The 12,101-nt window shown below is 38.2% G+C and overlaps 1 protein-coding gene across 5 annotated transcripts in view; it reads left to right on the top strand.

Moving 5' to 3' along the window:
- GREB1 (growth regulating estrogen receptor binding 1) overlaps positions 1–12,101 on the top strand; it is a 99,520-nt gene that overhangs the window by 55,474 nt on the left and 31,945 nt on the right. For all 5 annotated transcript variants that reach the window (XM_074538093.1, XM_074538090.1, XM_074538092.1 and 2 more), the window contains exons 8-18: positions 1,156–1,278; positions 2,135–2,272; positions 2,440–2,625; positions 3,162–3,512; positions 4,210–4,338; positions 5,939–6,064; positions 6,514–6,711; positions 6,802–6,982; positions 8,479–8,671; positions 9,238–9,374; positions 10,343–10,682. In XM_074538093.1, coding sequence (XP_074394194.1) covers positions 1,156–1,278; positions 2,135–2,272; positions 2,440–2,625; positions 3,162–3,512; positions 4,210–4,338; positions 5,939–6,064; positions 6,514–6,711; positions 6,802–6,982; positions 8,479–8,671; positions 9,238–9,374; positions 10,343–10,682 — 2,102 coding nt within the window. The remainder of the gene's footprint in view (positions 1–1,155; positions 1,279–2,134; positions 2,273–2,439; positions 2,626–3,161; positions 3,513–4,209; positions 4,339–5,938; positions 6,065–6,513; positions 6,712–6,801; positions 6,983–8,478; positions 8,672–9,237; positions 9,375–10,342; positions 10,683–12,101) is intronic.

The following is a 12,101-nucleotide window of genomic DNA, read 5'->3' as shown; positions in this document are numbered from 1 at the left end:
GACTTTGTCCCAGGCAATGCCAGGAATCCAAGTGAAAGGATGAGCAGCAAGACAGCCAAAGGCTGCCCTCGCGTGGCAAAAGTGTCAGGGACAAACTCACTGGAAATCTGTGTCTGAGGGTCTGCTAGAGAACCGTCTTCTTCTAGATCTGAAGGCCTCGGGTTTATCTTTCATTTTAATAATTTTTTTCAAAATTAAACCTACACTTTTTATATTAAATTCTTATGTTTCCTTGCATTTTATGTTGGACTAACTGTTCTGCTAGGAGGTGCAGCCTTGGCAGGGTGAAGCAGCGCCATGACCTTTGGTGGTCATGTCCAGAAACAGAAATAGCTCAGTCCTGTGAGTTTCTGAGCAATTCCTGGAGGACCATTGACTCCCAACAATTAGAAATACTTGATGTTAGTGGAGGCTCATCATTCTAGGAGTTTGCAGGAGTGCACAAGGAGATTCAAGAAAATGATGGAAGAAAATTAAATAAGTTAGTCATCAGGATCTCCTAGAGAAACTGTGAGAAAATTGCTCTCACAGAAAAAAAAATTGAAGGTATTCATCAGTAGGAGGAAGGTGTAGAAGTAGTTTGATAGGAGTTAATATGGAACAACATAAAACCAAAGGTGGAATCAGCAAGAAGTGGCAAAAATCCACTTTTTTCCACTTTTTTTTTTCCCGCTAAATGGGAAAATTGTTGAAAAGAACTCAGATGTTTATTGCTGTTATTCTGAAACCCTTGGGAATATTATTTTTCAGTAAGTTACATGTAACACTGTGTCATGTGTTCAGAAATAAAAGGAGCAAAATGCCCACCGTCTTGACTTCAAAATATTAATACTTTTAAGGATTCTTAGTATGTCTCTTACTGTACTTGTAATGTATTTTTCTTAGTAGAGAGAAAGCATTGGTATAAGATAAAGAAAATCTGGATAATTAGGAGTTCTCTGCTCCAGAAATTTCCAAGAAATTTAATCAGAACACAACACAAAGTAAATCAGAACAGAACACAAAGTAAAATAAACCGCATAAAATTATTATGTTCATAGACTTGACCTTTTCTACTACCATACTCATTGAATACATTCAGTTTATCAAAAAATATTGAATTACCATGCACGAACCTGTATATATTTTATTCTAATATTTCTCTGAAACATTTAGGCACATTAACAAATTCAGGGCCTCCAAAAAAGCGCCATAAAGGTTGGTCACCAGAATCTCCATCATCCACTGAAACCTGGAACTTGCAGCTCAATCCACAGGCTTCAAACAGAATTAAAAATGGTGAGCTATATCCAAAGGAATGATTTTGTCTCATTATTCAGAAAATAATGGGGGGAAAGAGGCATTATTTTAAAGATATGCAGATTTATATGAGAGATTTCTCTGTGCTTACCTAGATGCTTTATTTCCATTGGTTTTGAGGCTCTGAGCCTAACTCTCCTTTGGTTCCAGTCACTGAGTCATTAACAAATCCCAACAGATGCCTGGGTCCATTTTTAGACACCAAAATGCCTTTGGAATATTAAAATTAGTATAATAACTCAGGTACATAATAGCAGTACCATTCATTGTTTTAATTACTTGTCATAATATTTGTGGCACTTGGATTTTAAAGTCTAGATACAGACAAGAGTGGCATGCAATAAACCCAGTTTCCCCAAAATATTGTCTTTTAATGTACTATTTTTATATTCAAATGACTATAAAGTCATTATGCCTGAGCAAATATTGAATCGCGTTTTTTCTGTCTTCTTATAGCAGTAAAATCTGTTTAGAATGAGTGAAACTAAATATACCACACAGAACTCACAAATCATAACTACATTTGTGATCACAATTACACAATATCACATAGGTCTCTCTCTTTATACATTCATACCTGGAAGTGTTTATTTATAAACATTTTAAAATCTTTAGATACATATGTGTTGTCCAGTGTTGCAGTGACATAATTAGTCCTCCAAGACACTGAGCATAACAGTGTGGGTTGTAGTAGCAGGTCATGAGCTGTTTGATGGAGCCACAAAAAGCAGTTAATACTGATAGCAAATGTGGGTATGAGATGATGCTGAATAACTTCTCTTTGAGGAAATCCTTACCAGACCTAACTCCAGTAATAATTTGTCTAAAATCTCAGATGGAGGAAGCCTGTCATCTTTACCACATTCTGCTTTGGTGGGACCAGCCTCCTCTCCAATGGTGGGCTCGGGAGAACCAGTCTCAGTTCCTGACAACTTGCTGAAAATCTGTAAAGCAAAACCAGTTATTTTTAAAGGTAAATCCCCCAACCCCACAACAAGGCCTCTATTTTTTGCAAGAGATGTAAAGATATATCCCACTCCTAAACACTGTCCATTTCAAGAGGGTGACTATTAAAACTGTTTAATGCACATATGAAAAATGACAAAATTAATGTCATGTGTACATACATTTATTTTGTAGGTCATGGAAACTTCCCAAATCTCTGTGGGAACATTAATGATGTGATAGTGAGTCCTTTGCTGTATACCTGTTACAGAAATTCACAGTCTTTATCTAGAGCATATGAACAATATGGTGCATCCACAATTCAGCCTATTTCTGAGGAAATGCAGCTGTTGCTGACTGTCTACTACCTTGTTCAACTAGGTAAGATTGTTCTACATCCAGGCAGACTACATTGAATGTATTACATGCAGGCCAATGAGAAGGGGAATATCAGGGCAGACCAGTACTAAATATGAGTCTTTGATAATATGATATTAAACTATTTCATTCATGGTTATGGAACAAAATGAAGTGACTATGTTTTGAAGGCCAGACAGATTGAGTTATAAAAATACAAAGTTTATTTTCTGCATCTGGAACCTCAGCAATGAAAATTAAAGGAAAAGAGCCATAATTCACTGTTCTTGCAGAAAGTCTGTGGTTTAGAAGTATGCTGAGACAGGCAGCACTCAACCTCTTAAATATTTCTAATTCCTGGTGCTCAGGTTCAAATTAGGGCAGCTTTATCTGAGTATCACAAAGGCATTTCAAAATGAAAAATTTGCTTTTCATCTACTAAAGGCAACAGAGTCATGCATGCAGAAATCTGAAGCATGGTTTTAAAAAAAAGAAGTTTTTAACTCCAGAGTTCTGTTTAATTGATTCATAATCTTTCCCTCTTATTATTTTTTCTTCAGCTGCAGACCAGGTGCCGTTGATTGAGGACCTGGAGCAGATATTCATGCGCTCGTGGCGGGAGTCGCACCTGTGTGAGATCCGGCAGTACCAGCCGGCTGCTCCCCAGCCCTTCCCGCAGCTGCCCGGCCCCGTGGCCCCGGTGAGCTCAGCCCAGCTGCCCTGGCTGGCGGGGCTGGCAGCCAGCTCCTGCAACGACAGTGTCCACATCATTGAGTGCAGCTACTCCCTGGCTGAAGGGCTCTCAGAAATGTTTAAGCTCCTCATGGAAGGAAAGCTAACGAAGACAAACTATGTGGTGATCATATGTGCCAGTAGGAACCGAGCCATTGACTCCTGCATTGTGATAACAGGTAATATCCCAAGGATCTATCTCCTTGCAAACCAGAGCTGTTCAGTGCTGTGAGGGGTTTGGTTGGAGTTCCAGTGAGTTGCCTCACAAAGCAGAGCTTTGGCCAACCATTATTGGGCTTTGATGAAGCCAAGCTGACCCTGCACAGCTGGGTCTCTCCCCAGCCACCTTCTGCCTGTGTCACCCATTTTCTCACCAAAGCATCTCAGCCAACAAGGCTGCAAACAAGAAATAGTGAGTTACAGCACACACAGTGCATAAAGCTCTCCTGCTCTGTGCAACTGGGATATTGCTGCAGGGAACCTTTCCTTAGCTTCTAAAAGATGGTCTTGCAATGTCATTCCCTTCAACAACCTGCTCACAATTAAATAAATTATCTGAATGGCCATTCAAAGATTCAATGTGATTGTAAGATAGTTGGCAATTCCTTTCAATATTATATAGTCTTTTTTATATCCTGTATCAACGAATACTTTCCAAACTGGGAATGAAATACAAAGAATTGTAAAACATGAATCTATTTTACATGTGTCTGGTGCATATATGTGTTGGAGATATAAAAGACTCATCTCTGCCATTTTTGTATGTGTGGTATCCATTTAGTTGTAGAGTATTTTTATTATGACTTAGAAGAACATTCTTAACTAGCTTGAAGAGTTTTCAGAATTCCTTTTCTTTTTTTCTTTTTTGTCTTTTAGGAAAGTATCAGGCAAGAGTTCTGTCTGAGAGCATGCTCAGTCCTTCAGACTACCAGAAAGAAGTAAACTATCAGCTGGTCACAGGGAAGGTGGAAACTCTGGGGTCCTTCTTCAGCACACTCTGCCCAGGTACATAACAAATTGTAAAGAGGCATATTTCCAAATCCCTGAAACTTTTAAGTCTGAGAAAACACCTGTGCTCATTTCCTTACCAGAAGGAAGACACTCTTAGAAATACATGAAAAATGCAGGATAAAGTTATGAAAGTATAGTTGAATTAAAATTCCTCCTAAAAGCATCAGTTTCTAAAATCCATTTGTTTCATAAAAATAGGCCAGCAAACAGCTGAGCATATTATTCTTAGCTATGCAAATCCATCCTTACATTACATAAGTCCATATGCATATGAATGTATGAATTCTTTTGCCCTAAGCATTTAGAGCAGAATAGATAAGAGCTATTTCATGAAAGGTGGGATTTGCCCCTTCAACATACCATACTTAAAACCTGATTGTGATGCTTGGGACAGGGAGAAAAATTGCAGAGAGACTGGATCATTTGTTAAGTGAATGTGCTGAGAATTACAACAGGCAGGATTATCTGGGGATAGATCAAGCTGTGGAAGGTTAAATCACAACTAGGGCAAATGCAGCATATTTGTCAGGATTCATGAGATGTCAGTCTTCTTTGCCATTCACATCATGTTGGTAAATAGATCTCAAGAACCCTTCTGAATGTGTCGTGATATTTTGAGTGGTCACTTAAAGGAATCTCATTTTCCTTAAATCATCTTGCAGTCATGTATTGTTTATCTTAGTATCTTCAAAGCATGGTTCTCAAGATCAGAGAACCACAGAGAGATATAGAGTTCTCTGCAGCTGCTATTGTTTAGCAATATTATTGTTTAGTTGTTATTGTTTAGCTGCTGTGTAGCAGAACAAGTAAATGAGCATCCTAAAAATAGTTGCCACCCATATTCACTGGACTGCTCTGCACAGGACAGGCCAACCCTCCTGAGCTCACAGCAGACATGCTCAAACATCTTTTCAACTGCTGAGAAAATACCTGGGGATAGATCATGCTGTGTGCCTGGGTCAGGCACATTGTACTCTCTGCACAACAGCTTTCATCTCTAAGTAGGGCCCCTGCTCTATAGAAATGGGTATGTTTGCAGATATTCAATACTTCAATAAAATACTCCTTGCTTGCTTCAGCATTGACTCGTGTTTTTCTTTTGGCTGTATTAGAAGTTATTTTTCTTTCTGTCTCTCAAAAATTGTTAGAGTTTTAAAAATGTTTATCAGATGTTTCTCAACTTCCTTGTAATCCTTGTTAATGAACAGTGTGGATCCATGGTCTGAACATAAACTAAGCCAGTTTCATGTCATTGTTGTTGCTGGTTTGCATCAAGGCCTTAAGGTTAGTTTTCTACCACATTCCATAAATGTCCTAGCTGGTCTGCAGAGAGGGTTTGTCATTCTCTGGTCTGGTTTTCATTTCGCTAGTGATACTGTGTAAAAAGAGATGCAATAGAAAATAACAACAGGGTTCCTGTATAAAACAGCCAGTAAGCCAAGGGCAGGATAGCTAGCAAATATATATATATATATATATATATATATATATATATATATATATATAAGTTTTTAAGATCTACAAAACAAAATCAATATGAAATGCAGCTCTTATTAACATGGATGTTTATTCCACTATCCCTTCCATTTCACAGAAGGTGACATTGATCTTTTGCTGGAAAAATTTTATCAAGAAAACCAAGGGCACATCTCTTCATCGCTTTCTGCTTCAGTGAATAAACCAGCAGCAGTGCATGGAGCTGGAACAGCTGTGTGTACAAGTGAGTAAGGAGGATGTTCTAAAGAGGTAACAGAGTAGGGCACTGGACACCAAGTTCTGGGTGCACAGTGAGATCCCTCTGGGCAGAGCCCAGAAGGGAAAGGTCTTGAGGCAAACTGCAGCTCATGTCTTGGAATATTCAGATTTACACTGAGGGATGTTCAGCTTCATTCCACTGGGTGTTACAGTGTTTGAAGCTGTAAGTTGTACATCTTTGGTACCAGAATGCTATTGTTTAAATTCACTTTTAGGTCTCAAACATTTTACAGGACCAGTATGTCCAAATGCAGAAAGATTTATTTGCATATTCTCTATAGATTTTCATAAATGAACTCCTGTAAATAAGCAAAATACTTTAAAGAGTAGATCAGTTATTCTTTGCCAGACTCAACATTTTACATTAGATTGGACTTTGGGCATATATCTAAACAGAATTTTGCCTTTTTCCAGGTTATGAGATTGAACGACATCAAATCCATCCATTCCAGCTAGCAGTGGCTCAGAAATTGCTGTCTCATATTTGCTCAATTGCTGACTCCAGCACTCAAAATCTTGATTTGGGCTCCTTCGAGAAAATTGATTTCTTGATTTGTGTTCCACCCTCTGAAGTGACTTACCAACAGACTTTGTTTCATCTCTGGCACTCAGGTGCTCATTAGTTAGCTTTATTTTAGATTTACACAATATTCTTAGATGTAGTCATATCCAGAAATACTGACACTTGTTCTGTTCTTTTAGGTATATTATTAGAACTTGGATTAGAAAAGGAACACCTTACAAAGCAGAGAGTGGAGCAGTATGTTATGAAACTAGATGCAGAAGCCCAAATTAAATTCAAAATCTTTTTACAAAACTCTATGCAGAATCCACACACACTGTTTGTCCTAATCCATGATCATGCACACTGGGATCTAATGAGGTAAGAAAACTGTAACTTGTTTTTAGAGAAATTATTATTATCTGCATTATCTCTCAAGATTAGATTTCAGATTTATCCCTTCCTTCATCTTTGTTTGCAACTTTCTGCTAACTCTGCTTCCCCATGCATTGAATAAATATGTTTTAAGGTCCTTCATGATTTAATCTTACCTTGCTTATTGTATTGTGCCTCAGTGGAACATTTCAGCTTTTTTTGCTCCCCATTCTTATCTACTTTCAGCACAGCTATTATTTTATTTGGCTGTTTTTCCTTTGTTCAGTGAAAGTACACAGAGCTCCTCATCCTCTGTTACTGTCCTCTGAGCTGTAAAATTTGCAAAACCTCAACCCAGTGAGTAGAAAACTAGTGACCCAATACTGCTGCCTATGTTTTTAACTGACTGGAAGTTTTGCAGTTCTTTTCTATCCAAAATCAGTGATTTGTAAGAATTGAAAGCTTCTGTGGATTCTTAGTGATGCCAGGTAGAGTTCTGAGGGAAAGAGAAAGGTTCCTGTCCAGTGTTTACCAAGTTTCCCATCAGCTCACTCATGTAACTCATTGCTTCCCTCTTCCCTCACAGAGCTCTGTTTCCAAAGATTCTCAACAACCTGCCTGCTGACAAGTGGGGCTGCTTTTGCTCTCTGGTTCTGAGGCTCTTGGGGAGGTTGGAGAACATTCTGAACTCCAGAAACACCAACATATTCCAACTTTGGGATTGTGGTGGTGTTTCTGAAACCAAACATTGGAATCTTGTTTGTGAATGAAGTCTTGTCTTTTATACTGATTAACAATGATGACTTTCAATGAAACTGCATCTGAGGGTTTCCTGTTCAGCTCCCCTGTCTTAGGAACTTACATGGACTTTTACAGCTGTCCCAGCCTTTGAGGCATTTATTCATTTATTCCTTGAGTGGTAGGGAAGTACCTGTGTTGCTGCTCAACTCTGTTTTCTGTCTAATAAAGATACATAGGCAGGTAAATGCCAAAAATTCAATGGCATTAATTTGGACTGAAATTCTGCTCAGGAGCAAGGAATTGGCTGTCAGTATTCCATGATACTGTGATTTGCTCTAAGAATAACTATTCATTTTTTCTCTTTTTCTGTCATACTGACTTATCATCTGTACTTTTCTATCTTGATTTTGTAGGTTAGAATTATCCTTTGTTAAGGGCAGCACTAACAATCTGACCACAGTTACTACAGGACTATGTGTCTATTGTTAACTTCCACGTTAGCTTCCTTTCCTACTTTATCTTCATATTCTGGTAGCTGCAAGGGATTGGTAATTTGCTAGTTAGAGAGCTTATCAGACTCACCAAAATTTTTATTTGCAGTGAAACAATTTGCATTTTCTTCTCTGCAACAATTTCAAGGTCAAAGAAGAGTCCTAAATTCCTGTAACTTTGATTTCACATCCAGGTTTAAGCTATTACACAGACACAAATATTCTCTTTTGCTGATCACTTTGGAGAGTTTTGGGTTTCCTTTTTTGCAGTGCTATGCATAGTCTTTATCCTCAAACAGAGCTGTCGACAGGACTTGTTGATAGACTTTTGAACTGCAGGGAGGTGAAAGAGGCACCAAATATTGTGACCCTCCATGTGACTTCCTTCCCCTACGCGCTGCAGACACAGCACACTCATATCAGCCCTTACAATGAGATCCACTGGCCTTCTTCATACAGCAATGTAAGATGGATGCTTTGAGGTGCTTTTCTGAGCTTTTCATGAGTTATTTTCCATTTATGTACTTGATAAAACAGTGAAGTTGCCATGATTTTTGTAAACAAGAGTGAAGTTTGTATGACATCCTGTTCAGTCTGTGGCAAGTTAATTTTTCCTTTTTTGTCCTTTCTAGCTTTCTTTTTCTTTATTCCTTTTATATTTTCCATAAACTTTAGTAGCTCTGCTCAATATTTTTGAGCTACATAAATGGAAATCATCTTCAGTTCTGTCTCTAGTGCATTACAGCGTAATTATATGTACATACATGGATTTTCTTCATATATGTGCATATTTAGTCTATATACCTGGTCTGTCTGTGCGTATGGATTTGTGGGGAGAGAGAAAGAAATGAGGAAAAATTTGGTCAAATTTGCATTCTCTCAAAATAACTAATTCTGTTTCTTTTTCTTCTTGCTTTAATATGTCTGAGTAGATGTATGTTTATTAGAGAAGATACCAATAGTTGATCACTCATAAATTAATTATTGATAGACTTTATCCTTGTATTTTGATTGCTTCATTTGCTCTAGGGTGTAGATTTATACCATGAAAACAAGAAATACTTTGGACTGTCAGAGTTCATTGAGTCCACCCTCTCTGGACATAGCATTCCACTGCTCCGGTACGACAGCTCTTTTGAAGCAATGGTCATGGCTTTGGGAAAGAGGTATGGGGCTCTCCTTTGCTTAACATGGGAAACTTGGGAAGTCCTTTTTATGGCCTTGAGTAATTAGCTAGAAGACCATTTTATTTATTTATTTATTTTACTTCTCTCTGTTTTACACATCATTTACATATGCAAGGCATTTCACCTGCTCTAATTTTCTCCTATGTATTTAATATATACTGGGCCTGCAGTGTCATCAGTTGAGGCTGTCTCTTACTATGAGCATGCACGCTGCTTAACCCAATTTACAATGTGTTCTTGTTGTGACCTGTAACTCCTCTATATTGTAATAATCTACCATTGTATCATCACATAATTTTAAATGTGTTATTACTTTTGTCCAATATTATCACTTGCTGGCCCTGGCTGATTTTGATTTTGAGTATACTGCACTTGGAACACAAAGAGAAGTTAGATATATCACCGTGGCAGGTACACATAAATCAGAAATACAATCTTCACAGCAAGCCATAGTCACAATTCTGAGAAACCCATTGCTGCCTACATATTCAGTCCTCTTGAACGCAAGAGTAAATTGGTTCAGGGCTTCAGTAATAAAACAAGAGAAACACCCAATCTTTCTCTGCCCCTTAAGAATGGCACACAATGAAGAATACTATTCTTATTGATAAGAAAATGTAATTTTGTTTGATGATATTACTGAGTGCCTCCGCTAATATTGTGCGATAAATTTTGTAACAGCAGTAAGGCATGGATAAACTAAAGTGATGTAACTTTACTGGACTACTTGCTTTGTAAACTTTTATGAGGAGAAATTATGAGACAACATCAGCTCTGATTGTGAAATGTTGCCTTGCAAATACTGCACAACTGCAATTGATGAGATTCTGTTGTATAGTAGATACAAAGGATTTGTTAGAGGAGAAAATCCTGAGTTTACTATATTTTGTAAAAAATAGCTTTTTCATGTCACCCTTAAATACTCTTTAATTCACCATTTATTTCAGGTTCCCCAGATTGCACAGTGCAGTGATAAGGACTTTTGTCCTCATCCAACACTACTCTGCAGCTATGATGGCAGTGTGTGGTCTTTCTCAGATGAAGAATTACACCTCAGTTGAAACTCTGGAAATCACCCAAAATCTAATAAACTCTTCAAGACAATGTCCTAGTGGCCACGGCCTCATGGTAGTGTTGAGAATTCCGTGTGTCCCTCTGGCTGCAGTGGCATATGAACGTCTGTATAATGTCAGGGAAAGACTAGCCCTTGAAGATAACTTTGAAATAATCCTGGGAAATCCTAATTCTGGAATCACCATTGGGAAGCACTTTGTGGAACAACTGAAGGTAAATTGCAGAATGGCATGTGCTGGGAAGCTTCCTTAGATGTGTAGGTGGGGAGACTTTACTGGTGACAGTTATAGCCATGAACTGAAGTGTGGAGTCCTGAAGTAAAACCAAAAATTGCAATGAGAAGCACGACTTTTACCTTTTACACATACTCTCTCTGACACCTCTCCTGTCCTGCCTGTGGTTAATGCTCAGTGAAGCGTTAGCCAGTATGGCTAGCACTTGACTTCCAGTAGCAACCCTCAGAAACAGCTGAAATGCTTTTATCTAAAGGAACTATGAGAAATACATTAAAAAGCCAAATAAAATGTTCAGTTTTAGCTGAATTTTCTCACAAAAACATCACAGTGTAAAAAGGATTTTAATCAGTGACTCGTTGATAGTTAAATTATTCTTGTCACCATCAGGGGACTGAAAGACCGATTTGCTTGATCATGGATCCTAGAGCAGCCTGGTGTTCACAGTTTGGGATTTTATGCTTTCTGAATCATGTTTTGGTTTATGGATTAATTTATATCCTTTAAGTCCAGAATCGTGGGTCATCTGTTTAAAAAGTGTCCTTTGCTCTTCATAAAATCACCATCTTCTGATCTCCAGGGCAAAAATGTATTTCCTCTAGAATGTTGTAATATCTATATGTTATACTGTTTACTCTGTTTGATCCAATACATTAGATTAAGTCATTTGAGATCCAGAGCCTAATGCTGATCTCATTCTGCTATTAATTAGACACCACTTACCCTGAAAAATCAGAATTAGTTCTGAGTCACATCCTGATTATGTTCTCTGACATGTATAGAGGGGAACATAAGCACATGTCAGAGGTGAGTTGTACTGTTGATCACACCATAGATGCTCCTTATCTGTAGATAGTCTCACAGCAGAAAGGACTGACTGGTGAGTAAAGCAATAAAGCCTGAGGCTGAGCAGTCAAACCATATATGGACTTGTCAGATTTCTCATAAAGTTACCAGGAAAAATGATAGCTTTAGAGGAAAGTGAGAGACTCCAGAACATTGTAAATAGGGACAATGGTGTGTGTTGAACACTTCCAGCTTTCTCCTGTTTCTCTAAGGTGAAAAAGTCTCATTTCTAGCTTAGTTTCTTCCTTGGACTCAGACATCCATATATTATCTGCCTCAAGAAGCCTCTGTATTTTCTTCCCCAAAACTCATGCTCAGCTTTACTCTCCATTGTGCCATGTTTGCCATATGCCCTGGTCTCAGTGCTATCTCTGCAGGCTGGAACATACTGTCCCAATGTGCTCAGACTAACAGCAGGCAGACTGCTGCCTGTAATGCTCTAGAAACTGTGAGAGCTATCTATTTGGAATTGGGCTCTGCAGTGTGGCTTCTCTTCCACTGTACAAGTGGATTATTATAATGGATGATAAAGAATGTCTTTCTGTCTTTTTGT

This window comes from Zonotrichia albicollis, chromosome 3 (assembly GCF_047830755.1).
Source record: "Zonotrichia albicollis isolate bZonAlb1 chromosome 3, bZonAlb1.hap1, whole genome shotgun sequence".
NCBI classification, from domain to species: Eukaryota; Metazoa; Chordata; class Aves; order Passeriformes; family Passerellidae; genus Zonotrichia; species Zonotrichia albicollis.
The sequence above is the reverse complement of the archived record's forward strand: the minus strand, read 5'-3'. Positions and strand labels throughout refer to the sequence as shown.